Below are 27,552 nucleotides of genomic sequence, written 5' to 3'. Positions count from 1 at the left end.
AGTTGCTATGGATCATCTGCCATCCAGTTCTGGTTTGTCAGCTCAGAGGGTGCAATGTTGTGGTTTGGTTGTTTTTATTGTGTGCAGGAGTTCAGGATCCCAGCTCTGGAGTGTCCCCATGATTGCTCTGGTTTGCCAGGTACCTACTCCCCTCTACAGGATTCTCTTCATGATGGTGTAGATGTTGGCAACTGTTGGTGAACCCAGGATCTCTAGTTGTGGATTTTCTGTGGGTGTTCTGTGGTGTAGAAGTATTTCCCTGGCTGACACTGCTCTCTGGGGTACTGTAGTAGATGGACTCACTCAGATGGTTCAGCTGGGATCTGGTTTCTACTGCCCCAGGTTATGAATTGTGGGCATTGATTCCATCTGTTGATTATGATGGATGCAAGGTCCAGCCAGTGTCCAAACAATGCCCTTTCATTAGCCAGTTGCAACAATGAGTCAGGCTGGGAGCCAGATAAGGCTGAGAGCAGTCACTTCCCATTTCCTTGGATCAGGCAATTTTCTGCCTTAACTGACCTCTCTTTGGCTATTTGCTGATGCCTTCTGCTTAAGTTTCCTGGGATATTCAGAGAACTTTCCCTAGAAGCCTTTTGCCATGGGTGCCACCACCCAGTAATCTCTATGTCACTGAGTCTTCAGGCAGCTTCTTGCAGTCTGGTCCCATGATTGAGGGGGCCAGTCCCTACACGTCCCACAATGCTACTCCCACCATTTCAGTGGTTGTGACTGGTACTGTCCTGATGGATTCACTTTCCTCTGCTTGGGGCCAAAGCTACTTTGCTACCCCATCACTGTCTGGGTTTGATGGAAGCTGGACAGGGCTTTCTGGCTTTGCCTGGGTCAAGGAGGCTGAGCAGAGCACTAGGATAGGGGCACGTCCCCACACAGGTCTGCCCCACTCCCCTTGTTCATGACAAGAGGGAGAGGGAGGGCGTTTCAGTGACTTTTAGCTAGTAGTGATCCTTCTAGAAGTCCCTTCTAACCAGGGGACTTCCCTCTGGTTTAATTTGCAGCTGTCTGAGCATTTAAGGGATGACTACTAGTCTGAGGGTCCCCCAGCTCAGCTTTTCACATTTGGTTTTAAGTTGTTTGCTCTGTTTTAGCAACACTGTTGTTCCTGTTATGCTTTGACATTTGTCTTCCTTTCCAAACGTTTTTAAATGAGTGAGCTTTACAGCTTTTTCCACTCCCTCTTTCTCTCTCTGCTGGCACCCCTCGTCTCTCACAGTGGTTTGGGTTGGGGTTGGGGAACTCCACACTTACTCTCCACTCAGTAATGAATCTTCACGTCTCTCTAGGTCTCAGACTTTGTAACATTCAGCCTTATAGCATTTATTTTGTCACCCACCTCTCAATTCTGCTTCTCCTTCTCTGCCTCCTTTTTGTGCTGTGAGATTAGGAATCACTGCCTAGCTCTCTCCTGCCATCTTCAGGAACCCTTTGGTGTGTTTTGCTTCCACTTTCCCACCAGAAACCATGAATTTTGGAGGGGCCTCCATGAAAGGGAATGCTTGCCCTCACTTCCCAGGCTTAGAGCTGTAGCTTCCCATGAGATCAGGGAACAGGAAAGAAATTTCTTATTTGTGCAAAGAGGTCTAAGTCTCTTTATCTTGCTTGGTCATTAGCAAAGTAATAATTGATTCATCTTCCAGAAACCACAACCTTCTTTATCTCCTAATAAAGTGCTGAATTTAAAAAAAAAAAAAAAAAAAAAGAAATGTTAAATATAGAGTATGTCAGGAACATGAAAATATTTTGAATTTTAGCAAAGTATGATGTTCTTGTGAAAAAAAATGGTGACATTCATGCCGGATAATAACATCATCCAGTAGACTGCAACTAGATGAAATTGAAGTATAATCTGGGTTATTATGAAAGAAGGCATTGTCTTACCCCTTTCTGAGGACATTAATTCCATTAGTGACTAAGATTAAGAAGTAGAAAGGATGTCTATAAAATTTTCATATGGCATAAATTTCACCCAACCAGGAACTAATACAATGACAGAAGCAAAATTCAAAAATAATCTGGACTAGTTAAAAATAAAAAGCTTATGGTATGGATTTTAAAATATCAGATTTACAACTATGATCATGGCTTAGTTTGCTCATGTAGAAAAGTGAATATTTTAACTAACCACAAGCTAAATATGATATGGCAATATGATAGAGCTACAAAAACTGTACATAGAATTTTATGTTAAATCAATAGAAGGTATTGTTCCCAAAAAATAAGTGCTGTTTTCTCTGAATTGTGGTTTAGCCATATAGACTCTTGAATTCATCAATAGTTCTGAGCATATCTAAGAATCATCAACATATTTGAGCATGTCTAGAATGCCTAATTGGCCTGGAAAATAAAGAGTATGTAGAATATGAAATAAAATAAATGTTTAAATAATAAAATAATATTAAGAACTCAGTAAGTACTTGCAAATACAAGGGACTTCATGTGGAAAACAGAATAATTAGTCTATGTAATGCCAGATGACGTTAGGCAAATACCAGAGTTATGAAGTTGCAAATAGTTTAGCTCAACATAAGGAGGGACTTAATAACCAATGACGCAACAAGCTTTGAGAAGAGTTTCCTTTTATTGAAACATTTAAGTGATATTTAGAATGCCATCTGTCAGGACATGTAGAAGAAATTTTTCACTGAGTGGGAGATTAGGCTAAATGACTTTCAAGTATATTTAAAAAATTCCTTATAATACATTATTCAGCACTGTGAAGAGTCTCAGATTTTCCCTACTTGCAAGTGTAGCAAGCTTCCCTGACATAGCTTCATCTTCCACTTACATGATGTCTTAGTCTGATAGAAGGCATGAGTCCCCAGGGTCTAAGAAAAAGGACATAACCCCTGATAGAGTAGCAGTGCTCTCAGTACTGGTCTTTGCCTGCACTCTTTCCCTGGGCCACATTCCCAGATGGTGATGCCAGGTGACACTGTCACATTTAGTAGGTTGCATCACAGGAGGGGAATCCTGAGTTTAGGGAATGCGACTCTTTTGTAATGGGCTGGAAAAAAACCTGTCTTTCGTTCTAGAGGGAAATACTATCCTCACTTTCTAATGGGGGCTGTAATTTGACCTGCCTTATCTTTCAAGGCTATTTGTTATATAACCATCTCTGAAAAGATAGTCAGGAGCAAAGGCCAGTCAGTGTATCGGTCCAAGACACACAAAATGCAGGAGTTGCATGGTAGTACATTGTCTTCCCACACAGACAACTTCTTCTTCTTTTTTTTTTTTTAGCCCTTCTTATTTTTTATTTTTTATTTATTTATTTATTTTTTAAATTATTTTTTGACCAAGTTATCCCACTCCCCGGTTTATACTCAAAGGCTTAAAATTGGCGTACTATAGTAATGCAGCCATGTCAATGTTTATAGCAGTTCAATTCACAATAGCTAGATTGTGGAACCAACCTATAATCCCTTCAACGGATGAATGGATAAAGAAACTGTAGTATATATACACAATGGAATATTATTCAGCCATAAAGAAGAATAAAATGAATTATGGCATTTGCAGGTAAATGGATGGAGTAGGAGAATATCATGCTAAGTGAAATAAGCCAATCCCCCGAAACCAAAGGCCCAATGTTTTCCCAGACAACTTCTGTTTAGATGTGTAGTCTTAGTTACGTTCATATTATTAATAAAAAAGAGTTTATAACAAGGACAAAAGGTATAGGAAAATGATAGGATGCTTAATACTAAAGGAAGAATAGTTATATTACTATTTATGTTCTTTCCTAGGACAGGTTTAAGGCAGTTGATAGACTACTTACAAGATTAAAATTCAAAAACAACTGTAGGGAACAACAATAACAAAATAGATAAATTAGATAACATCAACATTAACATCTTTTGTTCTTCAAAGGCACTATAAACAGAGTAAAAAGGCAATCCATGGAGAAGATTCTGGGAGAATATATTTGCAAACTACATATATGATAAAGCGTTAATATCCAGAATATACAGGGAACTCCTATGACTCAACAATAACAGAACAATCCAATTAAATTGGACAAAAGATCATAACGGATATTTTTCCAAAGAATGTATATGAGTGGCTAATAAGCACATGAAATATGCTCAACATTTCCAATCACTAGGGAAGTTAAAATTAAAACCATAACGAGATACTGTCTCACACACATTAGAATAACTACTATGGAAAAAAAGAAACAGAAAATAGCAAGTGTTGGCAAGATGTGGAGAAACTGTGTGTATTATTTGTGAAAATGTACAGTGGTGCAGCCTCTAAGACAAGCAATATGAGAGTTCCTCAATATTAAAAATAGAATCACCATGTGACCCAGCAATTCTACTTCTGGGTATAGACTCCAAAGAATCAAAAGCAGAGTCTTAAAGGAAATACCTGTATTTCATGATTGTCACAGCATTGTTCACAATAACTAGAAGGTGGAAGCAACCCAAGCATCCACTGACAGATAAATGGAGAAACACAAGGTAGCATATAGATAAAAATGAATGTTAGCCTCAAAAATCAAACCAGGTGATATGACAAGGATGAATCTTCAGAACATTATATTAAGAGAAATAAGTCACATGCAAAAAGACAAATACTATATGATTCCACTTATATGATAGCTTAGTCTGCTTCTGCTGCTATAATAATACCAATGGTTAATTTATAAATAATATTTTTAGTTGGCTCATGATTCTGGAATCTGTGAAGTACAAGATCATACAGTTGCATCTGGTGAGGTTCTTCTTGCTGTGTCATAACTTGGTATAAAAGGCGTTACATGGGTGAGACAGAGATGGGGGAGGATAGGGAGGGGGTCACACCAACCTTTTTATCCAGAACCCACTCCTATAACTAAGCCACTACTATAAAAAAGACATTAATCCATTTATGAGTGCAGTACTCTTATGAACTAATCACACTCTGAACAGTGTTGCATTGGGGATTAAGTCCAAACACACAAACCCTGGGTAACACTTCAAAGTCATAGCATATAAAAACTTAAAGTAGTCAAATTTGTACAGTTGAAAGTAGAGTGGTCGTCAGGTGATGGAGAGCGAAATAGGGAGTTGTTTCATGGAAATGGCTTTTACTTTTGCATGAAGAAAAGATTTCTGGAGATTGGTTGCACAACAATGTGAATAAACATAACACTACTGAGATGCACTACTGAAGCCTGGTGTGCTGGCACATGCCTTGGGAGGCTAAGGGAAGTTTGAAGCCAGCCTCAGCAACTTAGCAAGAATCTAAGCAACAAAGTGAGACCCTGTCACAAAATAAAAAGAGCTGGGGATGTAGCTCAGTGGTAGAAAGCCCCTGTGTTCAATCTTCAGTACCACTAAAAACTGTAAAAATCAAACAAACAAACAAACAAACAGAAAACAAGAAAAAGTCTAAGATAGTTTTATGTTATATATATTTTGCCACAGTTAAACAAAACAGTTTAATTAGGAAATCAAGATTAAGACTAGAGAAGTTTAGATGAAGCCTGGATGAGGTTAGTACACAAAATTCATGTCAAAAGATCCTGAAAGTCTGGTTGAGATGGACTACACATTTTCTTTTGGATTTACTGGTAGCTAATGAGAGGAGGGAAATAAACTCTTTTAAACAAACAATTTGCTCAATTCAAATAATTCTTGTAGTATAATCAGAAAAGTCAGTTTATTTAAAGATGCCCTATAATGTAAAATTTGTGTTCTGGTTGACAGATTTGTAGAAAAATCAGAAAGTGTTCCACAATTGTTTCTTCCTTGGTTCTCTTTCAACATGGCTCATTGGCATGGTACCAAATCTCAATCTAGTAACCTAAGTTTCTGGGATAGGTGGAAGTAACTGGCATGAAAAGAGAACTACTCGATACTGCCACCACCACAAAGGGATTCAGAGAAACAGTGATATGTCTTATTTAGCCACTTGGTTTGCTACAGAAGACCAAGATTTGGAATTAAAAGCTAAAATGATGCATAACGGTCCTCCACTTACTTCGAGGAATTAAGAAGTCCAGGTACTCAATTTAAATATCATCCACTGACAATCAAAGCAGAAAAGTAGAATGACCCAATTAAATTTACACGGTAGAAACTGAACTATTTTATAAAGTATCAGAGCATAAAATTAGAAATAAAAGCATGGTTTTTTAAAATAAGAAAACTGCAGCAGATCGCCGTCAAATAAAGGATATAGTCCTACAAAACAGTAGCAGAGTAATTTTTTACAAAAGCATGAAAGTTAAGGCTAACTCTTCTGGAAAACAACCGCTGGAATTCATTCTCAGCTACTTCCTGAGGTCTCAGCATGTTCATGGCACAGGAGAAGAAAATGATTTTTGGATCAACAAAGAAGAGTACCTTGAATATCATCTCATATTTGCACTCAAAATTTCAATTAATTGTACAACTAATCACGAACAAAAATATCAAACTATGAAATGATATCAAGTGAGCCACAAAACTTTATTTCTTGACAATACCAAGAGTTTATAATATAAATACTTAAAAGAATTGACCATATTGTCACAACACTGAATACTATGTAGTCAGAAGGGAAATGTCATATTGTCCTTATAGATCTAGTAAAGAATGATGAGGATCTATAAATATATTTTCACTATAGAATTTGAATATGAATTAGCTTATTTAGAAAAACAGAACTAGGGTTGAAGGATTCAAATAAAAGAATTAACAACCCATAATACTAAGAAATAGGATTCCTTGGAAGGAGGTTTCCTGGGGCTTCAAGTCTTCATCATAATGAGTATTGTTAGGGATCATTCATTAAATAACAATCAAAAATAAACATGGTACTCTACTGGATCTTTAGAAGTGTGCAGTGACATGCCTTTTTGACCAACAGAGGACATTTCTTTTGCTATAAATTTCTTCGAGTATTTTACTTGGTTAATTACTTTTTATCAAGGAAACTTTCCAACAATGGGAATGAATGTTCTCTAATATTATCATCTTTATATACATGGCACCTAATGAATTCCTTGCATATAATGGGCACTCAGTATTTATGGAATAAAAATGTTAATGAGGTGGTACAACAATACTCATCTTAGAAGCCACCAGAGAACCTAATCTTGTCTAAGATTCACCAGGGAGATCTATATCTATTAATCCATAAATCTATCAAGGACCATTTTCCACTAACTTTTGTGCCTATATTCAATTTGAATGCCAAATTCACACAAACTCATAATATTTGCCTTATGCAGGTATAATTAGGAAGAAAGACATTTAAGGTAATAAAAGGATAAAGAAGTAGAGCTAGATGGGGCTTTTGAAAAAAATTCCCAATACAAAATTACTTTCCTTCATTTGAAGACCAGAAACAAAGCTGATATTTTTGAAGTTCTGTAATTGTGTCCTCTCATTTCCGCCCCTATCTGTCAAATGTCTAGATAAAGTAAATATGAAATGTATTCCCATTTATTTTTCATCTACATTGTAATCCAAAGACTATCCAGTAAAAGCTGTTAGTAAATCATTTGGTCAGTTCTCTCAACAAAATAGTTTTTAAGTAATACAGTATATCAACCTATCTTTTGACATTTTCATTTTTTGTTCTTGACATTTTCTCTTAAAAAATAATACAGTGTTGGCCCTATTATATTTTCTTCAGGGTCTGTGATACAAATACCAACTATCATCTCTCTTGTAGAAAAGCTATCAAGATTCAGAAACCAGAGATGCAGATGTAAGGCTCTATTCATCTGTCGGTGTAACTTGAGGGGGCAGAGGGTGGAGTCGTGTCGGTGGTGGTTCAAGAACAGCGTGTCAAGTTTCCCATGTTTTTTCTATTCTCTGTGTCACTTGGGTGGGATGCATTTTAGAATGATTACTTTGAAAAGTACAATTAATAAATTCCCCTCTGTTCTAACCTACAAAAAATTACTTATGATTCATTCAACAACAATTATTGGGTGTAAACCATGTTCCAGACACTGTATAGCTTCTAAAGAAAAGAGCCAAAAGGCTAAATACATACTTAAGCTGATATTTTGAGTGCCTTATTGTATGGAAATACTAAATGTCTGCCTGCATTCTATTACTTTTTATGTTGTGTTCAAATAGCAAATTATGTAAGAATCTCTGAGATAAATGGAAATAAGTTATTTGATTCCATGATCTAATTTTACTGGACCATAAGATAGAACATTTATTCTCTGGGGACTCTGACAGAGAAATTTTAGATTTTCAATTTTGGAGAATTAGAGGGATTTTTTTTTTTTTGATAGAAAAAGCAAAATAATTTTTATATTATATATAAAATATATTTGCTCATATAAATAGCATAATTTTTGGGTTTGTGGATGAATTAATCCAGATAAAATATTTTACCTAATATAAAGTCATTTGTAAAAGAGAAAAATATTTAACTGTTATACTTTATGAAACTTTTAGGACTTCTGACAGCTTTCTCTGATTTTTCTTGCTGAATTAGAATTTATAGGATTGGACCTTAATGGACATTGTATTTATATATATAATGCCCATCCCAGCTAAATTCCTAGATGATATACTATTACTTGAAAGTTTAAAGTCAAAATTTGAACTGGATATGAACTTCGATATGGGAAAAGCATTCAATGTTGTACTCAATATTTAGTTATAGATCAAATTATCATTACTCAAAGTGATTCCAATTAGGGAAGTCTACTAATTATTAATACTCTAAATGAGAATTAATGATTTCTCTTTCAAACACATACTCCTTTCTTTATTGACAAAGATGATTAAATACCTTATTTTGACAGTCCCTCCTCTTTGGTTCAATGTATTGATTCTCAACCTGATGTGACTTATATCAAATACAGTGTTCTCATACATAACTTTGAAAAGAATACTTTTTCTAAATACCTTTAGAAGTGCTGCCATTTCTCTGAATGACAGCCGCATATATTGTGCTATTTTGTTTAAAATCATATTAGCAAACCAAAGGCTTGACCTCAAATAAAACTATTAACCTAATTATAAAAAAATTATAAAAATACATAACAGGTAATTAGCAAATAAAAGCTTAGAACAGTTAAATTGTTTGGTGTATACAAAGGAGATATGAGAAATGAAAGGTTTGAAAAAGTGACTTATAATCATAGGTAAGTTTAAAACCTGAACAGGATAATCTGGAAAGAAATTAGAGAGTGAGTTTTAAAGTTTCATTTTGAAATGGTCACACTTATGGAAGAAAGATAGAAAATCTGAATTGGGAGTACCACAAATGACTTGGTGATAGATGGAAAATTGATTTTAAAATCCGCCATGAAAATTTGCTTTGCTAAAGCAATAAATTAATCATCAAGGAAGCCAGGAGTATATTATAGAGTTGTTTATTAGTGATAGAATTTTTTAACTTTGTGAAAAAAATACCAATGCTTCCAGGATGACTAAGCAATCGCGTGATGGAAACCCTTTCACAAAGCACGATCCTTGCAACTCTTCTGAAGGAAGAGGAGAAATCCAAAAGTGGAAGGATACTGAGGATGCTCTCAACTAATACAATGGTTTTCGAAGTGTATCCTGTAGATTCTCAAGATTTACTGGATACTGCTCAGAGGTTCATAACATTAAAACTACTTTTATAATAATGTTACTCTATTATTTTTCAGTTTCACTGTGTTGACATTTGTACTGCTTTTGTAAATGCCATAGTGGGTAAAACTGTTGGCTCTTTTGCAGGAATAAAACCAGTGATTCCAAACTGTTACATCAGTCATTGGGTGCATTCTTCACCACCACGTGCACTCACCTTACCAATTTTTTAAAAAATAAAGCTCAATCCTTGAGTAATATGTGGTATGATGAAATGGGAAATATACATCAAGAACTCTGCAAACTAAATTTTGCATTTTGATGGATGTCCTGAGAAAAAGCATGTGTGCACTTATGACACTGTTTACATTCGTGAGCTGACTTAGCCAGTGTTTCCAAGGAACATCATGTTTTACTTGGAAGAACGAGTAACAAACTATGATCATCAGACGTGGAATTTGGCAGACATTTTCTTGAAAATGAAGTAAGTGTGCCTGTCACTTAGAGGAACACAACTGACAGTATTTATTGCCAGTGACAAAAGTTTGAGGTTTCATGCAAAAATTATAATTTTGGAAAACTTACATCTGTCACTGTAAGTTTGACAGGCTCTCAATGCTTAAAGGATTTTCTGATGAAATTGCTGATATTAACAAAGGCGATTTTTAATTCGCTCTTGCATAATGAAATGTGCCAACATTTGGAAATCTGCATAATATTTTCTGAATGACCAGTGGGTGATATTACAAACTCACACAAGTAGAGGTAAACAACCCACTTCCAGTGAAAAATGTCTCAATGACTTTTAATGTTACAGAGTACAAAAGTTGGTTAATATACTTTAAGAAGTCACATTGCAGTCCATCTTTAAGAAACTATCATTTGTCAAGTGTTGGTAGTATAAGAGACCATTAAACAGATCTTTTCTTTTCTAATTATATACCTTGTGTGAAACTGGATTTTGTTCACCTAATTTAACCATATTGCAATAGACTGAATGCAGAATCAGATAGGAGAAATCAGCTGTTTTATGTCAGATAATATATGGACTTGCAAAAATGTGAAACAATGCTACTCTTCTTATGCATGCTTTAAAAACAGTCATTTTTTATAAAATATATATTTATGCTAACATGACATTTACTGTCATTTTTAGAAGATAAATAAATATTTTTAATTTTCAAGTTTTAATTTCCATATGGTAAATGTTTATGGAAATGACCCTAGAAGTAAAAAATAAAAATAAAAAAAAATAGTATTGAAAAACATTATGTGTGATAAGACCAAAGTTTAAGGACCACTATTCAACTAAATGGTCAAAAATTGGATGAAAGCTAAAACTTTAAGAATGAAAATGAAGAAGCACACGGAATATACTTGTTTGACAATTTGTATTGTATTACAACATACTTTTGCAGTCTTTCCTAAGACCAAGAGGATACATGCATGCAACGTCTCAAAAATTTTTAAATTATTTTCTTTTCACAATTAACTAAGAACACATTTCTCAGAGCCTGTATGTGTTGACCAGTTTCCACCAGGGGCACTTATAGAAAAAGGTAAACTCATAGAAGATCACCTTAAGCTTATGAAAGTAAAGTTGATAGAAATCTAAAAATGTAAAAAGATTAAGGCTACATGTGTAGTCAAGTTACATATTAGATTTCTTTCAGCTGTAAAATTATTTTTTTAGTTGTAGATGGACACAATACCTTTATTTTATTTTTATGTGGTGCTGAGGTTTGAACCCAGTGCCTCACATGTGATAGGCGGGTACTCTACCACTGAGCTACAACCCCAGTCCATCTCTCATCCTTGAACACTCAAAAATCAACATTATTGTGAATTCGACTGTCTTTTGTGTCAAAGTCATATTTGCTAACAAAAGCACAATAGCTAGTAATATCATAAAATATTTATATTCAATTACAAAATTATTGTGCATATGTGACCCAGGAAAAACACACGATTTGCATTTTTTCCAGTGAGGAAGATTCTTCTGAAATGTATATATCACATCTATAACCTGTATGCAAAGTTATAGGTAGTGCCACCAAGGAAACATGTCTTTTCAAACTAAAGGTATTAATTCTTAACATATGGCTGCTCCTCAGACTTCTATGAAAAACGACAAAAGATCACAGTTCCAAGAGAGGATGAATATGAAGAATTTTCCATAGGGAGGAAATGAGGAAGGGATTAGGGAATATAGCAGTAACACTAAAACCACAGAATTTTCAAAATGCTCACTGAAGCTAATACTCTGTTGTCAATAATGTAAAATACCTAAGGAAATATCCATTCATTAACTGTGTTTTTCAAGTCATCCGGTCTTCTAAGGCAAACTATTAGCACGAGGACAAGTCAGGCGCACCTAATAAGAAATTTCTGTAAAAGAAGGAGATCAAATGCAGGCTAGTAAGAGCTACAAAATGAATAAGGATCGTCATCTGAGTCATGTTCTGTCTGAGTTTGCACAAACTACTTTGTAACCTTATGTGTAATAGCCTGTGTGGTGACTTCTCCATACCATGTGTCCCAGAGGAGACCCTTAGGACTGAGAGGGTGAAAAATCTTTGAAGGGAATTGCTTTGAGAACAAGACATAAACATTAGTTTTACAATTTAGCTTGAGTAAGGTGGATTCAGTGAGAATGAGCTTTAGTCCCTTGAAACTGTGTTGATTAAATTTGGAAATGTGGGTAGTCTTTCATGTTTCCTCCAAGCTAATTATTTTTAACAATTTTGGACATCCAATAGGCACCTCTCCACATATTACCTCACATTTCCTCAGTTTTAGTATCGGTATTACCTATTTCAGCTTTTCACTACTTGCCTGAAAATCTTTTGGTGTGTCACGGCAACAAATGAGAAGGCTAAAAACAAACACGTTCCCATGGAGACTATCAAAAATACTTTCCTCTTTGTTGATGAGCATTAGATAGACTGACCACTCACTGAGCCAACCAGCACAAATGGGCTCATGAAAAGAAATTTGAGAATTGAAGTTCTTGGAAATATTCAGGTTGGACACCTAATTTGTTGGAACATAAAACACAGTAGTACGACTGGATGCTGTGGTGCATTCCTATAATCCCAGTAATTTGGGAGGCTGAGGCAAGAGGATCACAAGTTCAAGGCCAACTTCAGTGATTTAGCAAACCCTCAGCAATTAAATGAGACCCTGTCTCAAAATTTTACAAAAGGGCTGGGGTATAGCTAAATGGTAAAACACCCCTGGGCTCAATCCCCAGAACCAAACAAACAATCAAGACAAAACCCACAGTGGGGACCTTAACGCTAAGATTTGCACAAGATTTTCCATTTGTGAAACACTCTCACATCTCTAAAATCATTTCACCCTCTTTACAAGATTTGAGGAAGATGTTATCCTTATACATTGTTTAGATATGTGAAACTGAAACAAAGGGAAGTTAAGTGACTTGTGAAAGTCAAGACTAGCTAGTGATATCGCAGGGATTTAAATCCAGGCCTCTGATTGCTGAAGCCCACTTTTTCTATATTACAATGGAACGTATAGCTCCTCTACCTTTCTTTATTTGTAATTCTTTTTTCTTTTCAAATGGTTTATTGTATACCAATTCATTTAATACTCACATATTTTAATGTTTTTAATCTCCATTTATAAGGTAAACAAGGTGCAGAAATTTTAATAATGTATCAAAGAATTTGTAATTCTTGACAACCTAAAACTTCTTTTCCCCATCAGTTGATCTTACAGGAAGGTTAGGAAGTAGAAACAAACATCTCTTCTGTTCCCATTACTCACACTTACCCAGGCCACATTCTTAGATGCTTTAGAACAGTTAAAATCAAAAGTATATGAATCCTTTTAATACTCCAGTGAGAATTTACAGTGCAAGAGGCTTCAAAAAGGCTAAATGACTTCTTCAAAACATCAGAATAGAGTTTAGAGCTGGTGTATTAGAAAGAGGGGAATGAATATAAAAGAATCCTCTTAGAAGAGCACATGAATAAACCCACCCACAGGAGTGTCTGTGCAGCCTCCTTGCCAGCTTCAAGTATCAAAACCAACATCATCTCCTGAAGGCATGGAAACTGCACTAGCCTCCCCTGATTTGTTTTCCAAGAACCACATGGAAATCAAAAGCAGGGAACTAACCAGTAATAACCAGCAGATTCACATCCTAAGACAGATCGCCAAAGACAGATATATTGTTGCATCACAATACTACCCACTTACATGAATACACTGCTTTCCTGTTTGTGAAACATTTTTTGGATCCATGAGGAAATGCAAAAGAAAAATAAAGGTCAAATGGACACTGACTTCAGAGTTAAGCCTGGGTGAAATTACTGGAAGAGAAAAAGTGAAAGCTAAGATGAGAAATAAAACATCATGAAAATTATAAACTAAAAGGCAGTCAACTTGAATATAAGGGTAGAAAATGAAATGTCTAGGTAAAGATTCATAGAAGAAATGTCAGATACAATGGTGGCAGCATAGGTTGGGAGAAATCCTAGTTCTTGGCTGGCAGCAGTGAATATCTCAAGTATGTAAGGAAATCTTTCGGGGAGGAGCGTTCCACTTCGGCTACCTAGAAATATTAAAATATTTCTTATATTTTAATAAGATAATTAATAATCAATTTAATTAATAATTAATTTAATAATTTTATCTTTTTCTTATATTTCTTATATTTATTAAATATTTATTTAATAAAATATTTATTTATTCGGCTACCTAGAAATATTAAAATAGGCAGGGCTATTTTAATTAATCTATGGCAAGCTTTTTTGCAACTTGGTCTCAGGGATACTATTCCAGAGTCAGAAGCTGCTTATTGAAAGCTTAAGAGAGGCCCAATCTGTCTTCTTCTGTCTTTTTATGTCTTAAAATTTTTCTTTCTCAGCTGGGTGAGGTGGTGCATGCCTGCAGTCCCAGCACTAGGGAGGGTTCACATGAACCCAGGAATTCAATATCAGCCTGAGCAACATAGTCACAACTCCACAGTTTTTTTCCTCTGTTATTAAATATGGTCATTATTGCCTTCTTCTTCCTCTCCCCCTCTCCCCCTTCTTCTTCCCTTTCTTCTTCTTCTTTAGAAAGGAAATCTCTAATAAGATCTCTGAGCCATCTGGGTTCTATATCTTGTGTTCTTACTAAGATAAATAAATAACCCTGAGAAACATAGCAATTTATATTCTTTGTGTAATATAGAGTCAAATTTAATTTTTTAAAATTTATTTGCTTTAATCTTCATTTGTAGCTTCTCTTGTGCCAGGCTAGCTCAGATGTGGGATAAGGGCGAGGAGTCAAGACCCAGACTCCAGGAGTTGGGTGGAAACAGGCTTGTGGCGAGCAGCCTGCAAACTCGTGTATTGCGGGAACAGCTATACATTTTATAGGTTTCCGGCCCAATCACAATGTGCCATGGGGGATCAGACCACCAGGTTCCTATACGGGTTCCCTTGGTAACACTGAGTCAATTTGGGGCAGTTGTTTACTTTTCTAGGTAGCCGAAGTGGAACGCTCCTCCCCGAAAGATTTCCTTACATACTTGAGATATTCACTGCTGCCAGCCAAGAACTAGGATTTCTCCCAACATTCATTCTTTCTTTTTCTTATATTTTTTACATAAATAAAACTATGTGTTTACATTAGAAGGCTTTCTTATTAATTCATATGACAATCACACATAAAAGTTAGGGCTCGAGGCATCTGGAAGGGAAAGAAAGTGGTGGTGATCTGTGTTCAGAGTAGAGTCCTGTGATTTAAGAGTTGTGTTGCACTAATATTGTAAAGTAGACTTGTAAATATTATGATCCACAAATCATACATGAGGAAGGCAAGGCTTTTCAACACAATGAGTGAGGTGATACATTACCCTAAATTTCAGGGACAGTGTTGACTGCATCCCAGTGCTACCCTAATTTGCATGGGAACATCTCCTGATTTTAAAGATGGCACAATTTTCAATGGATGAGATGAGATAACAGAATTTTTAGGAGAAAGAAAAAGAATAATGATGTCATAGATGTATTGGGCTAGAGTTTCTTCACCTGTAAAATGGTAATAACCAGAAGTTATGGAAAGGACTGAGTTGGATAGCATATATAAGTGGTTAATTCATACCTGCACATGGTAGGAATTCAATGAATGCTTATTCCTTTTCTTGCCAAGGAAGTATTTCTTAACGTGATCAACTTTGCATTGCAAAAAGACCTTGTGATTTTTCCAAGCAGTATGGTGCAGTCAACATAATCTTTGCCCTTCCACAGAATTGTCATGTTTTATATTCCTTTGAAAGGAGAACTTAAAGTGTTGAATATGATCTTTAGTAGAAGTATCTTTTTTATAGGTGGATTTATTTTCATTGGTATATAACAAGAGACATAGAGGTACTAGTGATCCATAGAACATTTTAATGTGCCTGGCTCCTTGAAGAAGAAAAGCATCTAACTAGCAAAAAAGTCTAACCAGGTATTTTAAAAATGACAATGCTATGATTTGCTTTCACTTTCTTCATACTTGCAAGTTCATACAAACATAAATACATGTATACAGAGGCACACAAACATGTCTAGAGTGTTTGTATTTCATTTCATTGAAAGGAATAATTAATTGGTAATCTAAGTGTTGTAGAAGGAAACAACTAAGAAGAAACAGGATTTCTTTTATTCCACCTCCCACTCCCATCTCTTTCCTTCTTATCTAAGATTTTATTTGGTTCACTTAAGATTGTGGAAATTATTTTATCTAATTCAATTGACCTGATGAATTTCATAGTCAATTTTAAAACTCTCAGGATGAAGAAAAGAACATGGTACTTAAAGTGTCTCATTTCTTGAGATCTGCCAAGAAATTTGCAGAAGTCCTAAGAGTTCTAGTAACCAGTTTATTCAAAACTCATGAGTATCTTATTACTATGAGTTAATGTCATTTCTGGACATTTTAGTTATCCTCAAAATTGTGGAGAACAGCATACCAAAATATGTATTTCATAGATGTCTACTTTACTGAGTGTTAGTTAGCTTTTTGCTGCTGTGACCAAAAGACCTGACAGAAACAACCTTAGAGGAGGAAAAGTTTATCTGGGGCTCGTGTGTCAGTCCACAGTCACTTAACTCCATTCCCTGGTGCCTGAGGTGAGGCAGAATATCATGGAGGAAGCGTGTGGAGGAAGAAAACAGCTCAGGACATGACAATGAGGAAGCAGAAAGAGACTAAGATCACCTCATCATGGATAAAATATAGACCCCAGAGGCATACCCCCAATGACCTGTCTCCTTCAGCTATCCCCTCCCTGCCTGCAGTTACCACCCTGCTAATCCACTCAATTGGATTGATGCACTGATCAGGTTAAGGCTCTCAAATCTAATCATTTTACCTCTAGACTTTTTTTTCAGTGTCTCACACATGAGCTTATGAGGATACCTCATATCTAAACCATAACATTGAGTATCTGTTACTTGTGGAAAAAAAGTGTTTCAAAAATAAAAATTTCCCTTATGAAAATGTAGAGTTTATGACTTTGATTACCTTTGAAAATAATCTGTATCAGTTATTAGTGATGGAAGTGAAATAAAATACAAACCTGATATCTGATTCAGGAATTGTTTAAAGTAATTCACTTGGATTTAAATATAAGAACACCTGCAGCAAAAAGTCACCTGTGAAAACCAATGCTAATATAGTGGTGAAGAAGGAATTTTAATCTGTCTTTGGTTGATACATTTTCTCATATTTTTACCTATTGGGTTATTTAGATACACATTGTTTAATTTCTAAGAGCTTGGAGGAATTTTCTACATATCTTACTGTTATTGATTACTAATGTAATTCCACTATGGTTAGAACAGGTTGGATAAAATTCTTAAACTTTTAAAATTTTATTGAGCCTTAATTATAACTCTGATAATATGCTGTTTCTTCAAACCTGCTTTGTTGGTGATATAGCAAAAATTTAACATAAAATTCTTTATATCTGTTATATAGTGAATCTTTCTTTTTACGTTTTAATCTCTGCTTCTTATGCTGTTGAACCTTGAAGTTTAATACAGACTGACAGTCTCTGCCTGACTGGAACACAAAATCAATATGTGTATACTTAATGTAATTATTGGTATGATTTAGTTGAGCTCTCCATCTTGCTATTGTTTTCTAGAGTCTATTTTTTGTTCACTTTATTCTTCTTTCCTGATATTTCCAAACTTTATGATTATTATAAAATGTTTGTATTTATTTTCTATTTTATAAATATTGTATATTTATAAAATATAATTTATTGTTTACATTCATTATTGGCTCCAGATATTAATATATTTTTACTGGTTATTCTGGAGATTATGATATGCATCATTAACTTATTGCAGCCTATTTAATAGTGCATTGTCTCTTGTAACAACCTCAGTGTAGCAAAATTCAACCTCCCACAAGTCTTTGCAGTAATGTAGTAAAATATTTTAATCAACATAATTAATCCTATTTTTAAATTAGATAATAAAATAAAATTCTTTTTCCCTCTTTATAATCCCATCTATAAAAAATTTTGAGAAGAAAATAAAACTCACTTAATTATAATTTCTGGTATTCTTCATTCATTACCACAGCAGCAAGCTTGATTCTGTTGCCATTTGTATCAGTAAGAAATACATCTATTTCAATTCCCCAAAAGGAGTTTTGCTTGAGATTAGGTTTTCAACTTTTATTAAAATGTTTTATTTACTCTAATTTTTAAAATTTGTTTTCTTTAGATAAATGACAGTAATGTATTTTGACATATTAGACATAGGTGGAGTAAAATGGAGTATAACTTTTTCTAATTAGGATCCCATTCCTGTGGTTGTACATATTCTAATTTTTGATTAACAGTTTTGTTAAAAATAGAATTTAGACTTTATGTTTTTTTTCAGCACTTTTGTTTTTTTCATTGTTTTTTGTTTTTCTATACTAGTTACCTAGTATTTGTATCAGTGTTTCCTTGTATATAATGTGTTGTGTTACTTGGACTGGTTTTAATATTTTTGCTTCATCCTGGGATTTGAACAGTTAGATTAAGATATTCCTAGATATGGTTCTCTTTGTATTTATCTTAATTAAGGTTCACTGTTTTTTGGAAAATTTCCAGAAATTATTTTTTATATTTCATTCTCTTTCTTCTCCCTCTGGGACTTCAATAACATGTATATTGTATTGTTTTTACTATACCTGAGGACAGGTCACTGATGCATTGACTAATTTTTAAAAAATCTCTTTTTTTCACTCTGTTCTTCATTTTGGGTAATTTCTATTGATTTATCTCCATGTTCAATAACAACTCTTTGGCAATTTCCAATTTGATGTTATAGGCAACTAAGTATTTCTTTCATGCATTTTAGTATCCTCTACTAAATCTCCATTTTGTTCTTGTCTATAGTTTCCATTTTTCTGTTGAGATTCATTTTTTAACTAACTGTGACCATTTTTATATTAAGGTCTTTAAACATGTTTTTAGAATTTTGATGAAATCTTGTGACCAAGTCCATCTTCTGTGTCACCTTGAGATCTATTTCTATGGCATGATTATTTTCTTAAGTATCAGTCTCATTCCTACTTCTTTGCAGAAATAATAATTTTAAATTTTATGCTGAAATGTTTGGATGAAGCTTTGTTGGAAATCTGAATTATGACATTTCCCTGAAAACATCCCAGGTTTTTATTTTGTTAGAAAATTAAATGGCAGATACTTTTGTTCTTAACTAGCTTGGATTTAGTTTTCGTCAGAGCAGGTCTATCTTGACTTTGAGCTTAATTCTAAGGTTTGGTCCTTTCTGTAGATCATGGTCGAGTAATCTTAAAGCATGACTCTTTGGGTCTTTACTAAATGCCCGTGGTGCTCGGTGAGGTCTCTCCACTCTGATAATCTAATGTCTCTCAGCTCTACATTCATCTAGTGTCTCCATTTAGCATTTAGTTACGTAGCAAACAATTTCTGCTACATGGAATTTCACTCCTCACATGCTTGTCTCAGATTTTGGCTGGGAACCTGCATTAAATCCTTGTGCAGATTATGCCTATCAACCCTTTCATGCAGCTGTTTCATCTTTAGGTACATGTCTTCTAAATGGTAGCTTCGTGGAAAGACTTGTATTCAGTTCCCTGACTCCTCAGTTCAGCAAGACTACTGTTCAACTTAGGTCTCCATATTCCTGAATTTGAGCAGGAAAATAAGCTCAGCAAAATATGAGAAAACTGTGGCATTCACAACTTGTATTTTCCTTCTTTCAAGGATCAGTCCTGCTTTGAACATTGTCCAATGCTTGAAAAAAGTTGCTTCATATATATTGTCCAGTTTTACAGTTGTTTACAGCAGTCATAGCTGTAATTTAAAAATCCATAGATTTATATTTAATTTCCACCAACTTTTGTGAGATGATGTTTATAAAGTAGGTACTCTTATTATAAGCCTAATCTTAAGGAAAATTAAATTCAGGCTATTTAGTAAGAAGCAGAGTCTACTTATTTCAGCTAGGTCAGATTCCATACTCTGTGCTGGGACTAAAGAAATTGTGTTGCTGCTACATATGAAATTATGTTTATTTCCATCTGAGCATGTATCATATTCTCTATCTCAAACATTTAATATTATTTCATATTTTTTTACATTTTGTTTGCTGCTTTGGCTAATGTATAAACGTCATATATTTTCTGTGTAATTATAAATGTCTTTCCATTGTCCAACACATGAATGAATAAATGAATGCAGACACCACCATTATAAAACACTGTTAAAAATAGAATCTTTCTACATATTTGGAACTAGACTTCCTCGTGTCTGCCATCTTGTGGCAAAAAAATTCTCCAACAAAAACTAGAGGTGAGGAATATACAAAAAGTGACATGCATCATTAGAATCTTTATAATTAAGCACATCAAAATATAATTACATGATAGGAGAAGAATTATAGCAGGATTTCCATCCTTGATAAGACAGCTGCAATTAGGAATCAGACTTAGGGAAGTTCAAAACACCTACTGATAAACAGTGGCACTGGTTTGATGAAATGAGTACAGAGTTGATGTGCTTGACTGGTAAGTCTAGACAGCACTTTGGTTGAAGTAAAAAATGATATTTGTATTTGTCATCTCAGATTTGTTATACAGAAAAAGGAAGAACCCATTTTTGATAAGAGTTTTTTTCATAGAGCCTTTGTATTACATATTGTTATTTTCATTATTTAACCGGCAACACCCAACTGATAAATTTCACAATGTATTTTTGTTGATCTTAAAACCATAAAATATGGTTCTTGTAGCCATCTACATGACAAAACAATATGTCTATTCTTATCACAAGCAGAACTACATGATTATTTTTAAGCTAATTTTTGTGTTAACAGGTCTCCTAAAAATATGCAGTAGACCTTGCATTTACATAGAATTAAAGAAAGGATGCTTCAGCAAATGCAAATAAATGCAAAAAAGGAATATTTTAATTTTGATTCATGATTGGTATCAACTATCACAATGTGATAACACAAAAGCAGAATTTTATATTCTGTATAACTAATGGTTATAAGCTATTTATAGACTAAATATCCTGATTAATTAATTTATTATGAAATATATTTATTGATTATATTTCAGACTGTTTTTATAGCTGGGATCTTAGAAAATGTTTTAATGTGAAAATTATATGCACTTGACTTCTTTAGTTTTGCACTATGACAAGTGCAAAAAAATGATATATTTCTCTTGGTGCATTATTAATTGTATGAATTGACTGTTTAACCTCTATTGATTTACATTTCTTAATGTTCAACTTAGAAACAAAAGCAAAAATTTCCTAAAGTGGAAAAAAGTATACCAAAGTTAATGCTGATATAATAGGGGAGATCATGTTATTATTTATCATTTATATTTCTTTCCCTCAATAATTTTCAAGTTCTTGGAACAGCACTCTTAATTTTAAGACAGACGTTTTCTAATTTCAAACAATGAACCTGTTTTAGCTGACTGTGCATTTTCAGAGACTGTAGCATCTTATTGTTCTTCCATTTGAATTATATCTGTTTTGGATTAGATGTGAGGTATCTCCCAACAGCTCACGTGTGAGATAATGCAAGAAGGTTCAGAGAAGAAATGATCAGGTTATGAGAGCCTTAATCCAATCAGTGAATTAATAACCTGATGGGATTAAGTGGTAACTGAAGGCAGGTGGGGTGTGACCGGAGAAGGTGAGGTATTGGGGGGGTGGCTTTGGGGTATATATTTTGAATCTGGTGAGTGAGATTTCTCTGCTTTCTGATCATCAGTTGAGTTGCTTCCCTCTGCCACACTCTTCTGCCACGATGTTCTGCCTCACCCTGAGCTCTCAAGAATGGAGCCAGATTTCTATGAACTAAGACCTCTGAAATCATAAGCCCTTGAATAAACTTTTCCTACTCTATAATTATTCTGGTTGGGTCTTTTAGTCACAGCAGCAAAATATCGAACTGAAACAATATCTTATATTTGAATAATCCTTCATTCCCAAAACTCATTTTTAATAAACAGGATTGAATGTTGACTTGAGAAAATCAAAATTCATACCATTTTTAAAACATTTATTACTAAATATGATTCAAAAACCCACCAAAAAATTCTGATATCCAGGAGATATTTTCCTTAAAATGTAAGCCATGTTGGTGGCCCTTTTGAGTGTGATCAAAGTCATGGAGAAGGTGTCATATGATTGTTTATAGTGCATCTCAATTTATTATTGTTTCTGTATGACTATAGATTAGTTTCTCGGCCAGTCTCAATTTTGATTAGCTTTCCCATTGTGCTCCAACCCACCCTAGTAGTCCAGATATTCCAATATTTTGACATATTGAAATACATGTTACCTTTCTAATACTGCTTCTTTTAAATGGAAATGAAGTAAAATCCTTTGACAGACCATATATATCCTGACGTTAGGTTGGAAACTATGGATGCATAAAATGTTGCTAGATATATAGAAAGCAGAATTTTCTTTTGGCATCAAAGAGAATCTGTCTTTAGATTCTGCAGTTTATTTAAGCAGGAGAGTTTCTTTCAAGTAGGTTGTCTTGTGAATTTCAAAGTGGTTTTGTTGTCTGTAGATTTTTGATATCAGATCAAGCCCACTATTAGGGTAGTAAAAAATCTTGGGTTGAACTTTTACGTTTTGGTTGATGTGAGTTTTAAATGACTTTTACCATGTTGGCAGATTTCTTACTTGCCTATGGGTCTTAATATAATTGATAATTATATTTTCTAACATTAACAAAGCAGATATTACATTTTTATATGGATAATAGTTTTGACATTTTATTGAAAGAAGTATGAGGATGTGAGATCAGAAAAGAGACAACACAAAAGTTCCAGGCAAATTGTTCTAAGTTGGGCAGGGAGGGATAAAGGCTTCATAATTTCAAGGAGAGGATTATTTGAAAGGCATAACATAATCACTTTATCTGTGCTGCAGATTAAAAGTGATTATTACTGATAAGAGCAAGGACCTTAGAAAACAGGACACAGAATGGGATCATTTTTTATAAAAGAAAAGATAAGTCCGGTAATCATGGGAATTCTAGGAAGCCACATGATAATATGATACAGAATTCTCGAGAAGGATATAAATATGAAAAGAAAATCTTTAAGGACATAGATAAAAAGTATTTCACCCCTTTGGAAAGCTGTCCAAAGGATTCTAGCATTCTTTGAATCAGCTATGTTATCACCAAACAAACTACGAACTTTCAAGTCAGAATATCCTCTGCCATTCCCCATCTCTTCTTTCATTTCAGAAAGGCTTTTTCCCCTTCAATATCACCTCCCTTTTTTACCTGCATCTCTCCCTCCTTTCTTTCTGTAGCAATAGTTATCTGCTTTTTGATTTTGCCCTGCATTAAGAAAGTTGGTTATTTCTTCCATTAGATTTTGAAATCCCCTTTGTTGTCTCCATGACTTATCTAGCTTTTCATAAATCAAGCAGTATATAAATATTTGGTTTCATCTTCAAATTGAAATGAAATAGAAGGTGATCAGACATGCTCAGATAGTTCCCTTTGCTTGCACGGACAGCATTTCTTTGTGGTTAGTAGTATTTCATTTTACCTGTGTGCATGATTCAGAGCAAGGTCAGGTTTCCTCATCCGTAGATAGCAGGTAACAAGCTTTGTCTCGATGAAACTCGCCACGCTTGCTATATCTTCAGCAGATGATTCAAAGGGTTTTCCCAGAGCTGCCCCTTTGCTGCAAAGCTTAAAAGAATAGAACACTTAAATGTCCTAAAAATCTTGTCATATAATTTATCTTTTAAGTAAACAAAACATACACATGTACACATATTTTCCAAATATCAGTAAAATATTAATGTTTTCATTGTAAATTACATAAATTGTTCCTGTTCACTATTATGTGACTATAATACAAAATAAGTGATACATTTTACTGTAAAATGTTTCCTATAAAATATTTTTAAAGTGTGATACATTTTTAAGGAGTACCATTTGCTAAGAATGTCTGTTTTAAAAATAATGCACACAATAAGCAAAGTTATTAACAGAAAACTAGGCATAAATCATATTAAATACCAGTGCTTTTATGAAAACCCAGCTGAGCAATGATCTAGCACACTATCAAGTTTGATTTAATATAATAAGGGGTATCGGAAGTAAACTCCTAGGAGCCATTAACATGATCGGTGATTAATTTGAGCCTGAATCATATTCTCTAGGATATTATTGAAAGAAAAGAAGTGAAAATTTATAAGAATTTATTGGCAGAGGCCATAGTATCTGAAAAACATGGCAAGAATATGGAATTCTTAATAAAAATTCCAGGAAGTCAATGGTTTCTGGGCAACATAGATAAACTATAGAGGAAGAAAATAATAATTTTTTGAGAGAACCCCAAACATTAAGAAGTATTCATAACATGACGAGAGTATATCAGCATTTTCCCCCCCCAGACTTTTCTACTGTTCCTTGGAATTAAGGTTGATGGGAAAAGAGAAACCCCACTTCTGTTCATGGACTTATTTAGGACACTATTGTTTGCTCTTTTCTACATTCATCTGTGCCTATACTGGGGGAAATGTTCTCACCAGAGATAGCAATATTTGAAGTAAAACCAATTTGTATATATAAATTAATACAAAATTTCCTGTATTCTAAATCCTCTTTGTTTAAATGACAGAGTTTAAAATAATTTTTCTGTTATAGAGTGTCTTGAGACTGACTTACCATGTACATTAACACTATTTTTTTAAAAATACATTTTGGTTATTTGAGGATGACTATTTTCTGTTCTAGCCTTTTTTTTCTTTTTAGTTTTATCTCAAAACTACAAGCTACAAAGTAATCTGGAATCTAGATATTCAATATTCCTAGTATAAATTGGGAACTACCTAATGCTAATATCTTTTCTTTGGATATCCTATTAATTCTATGGATTTATATTATTTTTAAAACCTTTTGCCATCTTGATAGATGAAAAATGCTAATTTATTCATTAATCAATAAATATTTATTGAGCATTTACTATTCTTTTTCGGTCAAAAATTGTTGCTTTCATAATTTAAAATCAATTAATTTGGCCTTTTTCATAAATTTTGAATATTTTGAGCTCTATGTGAATTTCTGTTTTCTTTTCCTTGTCTATTTCCATTGTCATAATTATAGTACCTGTTTAGCTATATGTTATTATTCCAAATGGGATTTTATCTCCAGATTATTCTTCATCAAAGTGTTAAATTTTACTCATGTTTTTATAAATGCTATAAAAACCATTATCAACTGGGTGCAGTGGCTCACACCTATAATCCGAGTGGCTCGGGAGGCTGAGACAGAGATTTGAAAATTCAAATCCAGCCTCAGCAATTTAGCAAGGCCCTAAACAACTGTGTGAGACCCTGTCTCAGAATAAAATATGAAAAATGGGAGTGGGGTGAGAAATGTAACTTAGTGACTAAGCAACCCTGGGTTCAATTCTTAGTAAAAAAAAGAAAAGAAAGAAAACATAAAATGCTTCTCCTAATCATTTTGAAAAAATAAAAAAGAGATTACTTGTATGTGTGATACCATGGAAATAACCTCTGCAATGCTGTTTGGGTTTTTCATGGAGATTACCAATGAGATTTGTAATAAAAGTGATAAGACATTTAACTCATATTTAGCAATTATGCCTGAAGAGTCTGACTTCAGAAATGTCAATGTAGTTGTAAATAGACCTTAACACATAATTTGATAAAGCTTTATAGTCTGTATGTGACAGCTTGAGACAGTATCCTCTCTGCTATAAATATGATCCTACAGGACCTTAGAAATATATAAGCAGACAGTTTTCCAGAAAAAAAAAATGTATGGGATAACTATGAAACACAAAAGAATAGAAAACAAAATTACTAAAATTTATGTAGTTTTATTTATTAATATCTCATAGCATCAAAATTATAGACATTCTGTTAGCAATCTTTTCATCCTTATGACCAAAAGACTGGCAAGAACAACCTACAGAAGGTAAAGTTAATTTTGGCTCATGGTTTTAGAGTTTCAGTCCATGGTTGGCTGACTCTATAGTTCTGGGCCTAAAGTAAGGCAGAACATCATGACAGAAGGGCATAGCAGAGGAAAGCAGCTCAGAAATGGCAACCAGGAAGTGGGGGGGTGGGGGGAGAGAAGGAGAGAGAAAGAAAGAGAGAGAGAGAGAGAGAGAGAGAGACCCCAAAGGCCTACCCCCAGTGACTTTACTCCCTCTAGTCATATCCTACCTGCCTACAGTTACTGCCTAGTTAATTCATATTAGTGAGTTAATCCACTGGTTAGGTCACATCTCTCATAATCTAAGCATCAGACCCCTGAAAATTCTTGCACTGCCTAACTTGAACTTTTGAGTGATACCTCATATCCAAATCATAACACCTCTTCTTCTTTATTTCTTAGGTGAAATCAGCATTTCCCCCCAAGTCTTAAATACCCAAACTCACTCTTTGAATAAAATCTTAACAAAAAAGGAAACAATTCATGCATCATTACGTGTTCGTTGTGCCTTCCTGTATGCATTATTCTCTGATTTGATGATGTGGACAAGTCTCCTTTCACAAGCACACACTCTGTGAGTTGAATGTACAAGTCTATTCAGGGAGTAGCTTCCATAAAGACATTCAGATCCTTCATGGCAAGAGGAAGCTGACCTTCAGATTTCAGATATTACAGACTTTGTCTATAAATGCTAAGAGAAAGTAAAAAATAAATGCCTAATCTAGTAACATCTGCAATAGTCTTCATTTCTGTGAGATTCAAGGTCCAAAAAGGAATAAAATGATCAATCTTAACAAATAAATGAAAATACTTCATGAATCCAAACTATAAGACATTAGTGAAAGACAAGGATGATTTTTCATTTCAGATTAAAATGGGAAAAGGCAGCCTGCTGGATAGGTTATATGTGTATTTGTGGTAATCTTGCTTTATCAATTGAGTGTTGTAAGACTGAGAACTTTAATGATTTTATCAAAGATTGCTTTATTTGTTACCTTCCAAAGTAGTCCATCTTTAAAATGAGCTTGGCAATAGGAAAATTGCTTTAAAATATGTTGAGTTTAAAGGCAGAATCACAGGTACATATAGACAGAATGCTGACATCAGAATCTTGAAAATCATTCCAGGTGTTTTTGGAATTTTAAAATTTCAATTTGCATATTTTTATAAAATGAGAAGTTAATTCTCCAGAAGATGAAGGACTTTAATGTGGTGTGAATCAGTTTGAATGTAGGGAGAGTGACTGTTTAAACAGTCTAGTCTAAAACTAGACTCTTTAAATCTTTGGTAAATCATGGATCTAAGGGAATAAAAACTTTTAAGCTACCTGAAACTCAGTATCAGTAAAAACATTTTAAATTAGAAAAAAATAACATTATGTGTGAATTTTTTGTTTCAAAAGAAACCAACCTTAAAGCATTTTTGAATAAAGTTTGGGCATATTAAAAGTATAATATTTAGGGGAAACTCTTATAATTGCTTAAATGAAAAGTTAGATATTA

The 27,552-nt window shown here is 34.1% G+C and overlaps 1 protein-coding gene and 1 long non-coding RNA gene across 2 annotated transcripts in view; both read right to left on the bottom strand.

The window, feature by feature from the left end:
- LOC306670514 overlaps window positions 1–27,552 on the bottom strand; it is a 1,027,288-nt gene that overhangs the window by 565,759 nt on the left and 433,977 nt on the right. The window lies entirely within an intron of this gene.
- SPATA16 (spermatogenesis associated 16) overlaps window positions 1–27,552 on the bottom strand; it is a gene marked incomplete at its 3' end in the record, with an annotated part of 281,791 nt that overhangs the window by 167,906 nt on the left and 86,333 nt on the right. The window contains exon 3 of the mRNA XM_079155144.1: window positions 23,625–23,770. Within this exon, the coding sequence (XP_079011270.1) occupies window positions 23,625–23,770 (146 nt within the window). The remainder of the gene's footprint in view (window positions 1–23,624; window positions 23,771–27,552) is intronic.

Source organism: Sciurus vulgaris (genome assembly GCF_902686455.1).
Source record: "Sciurus vulgaris genome assembly, chromosome: 10".
NCBI classification, from domain to species: domain Eukaryota; kingdom Metazoa; phylum Chordata; class Mammalia; order Rodentia; family Sciuridae; genus Sciurus; species Sciurus vulgaris.
The sequence above is the reverse complement of the archived record's forward strand: the minus strand, read 5'-3'. Positions and strand labels throughout refer to the sequence as shown.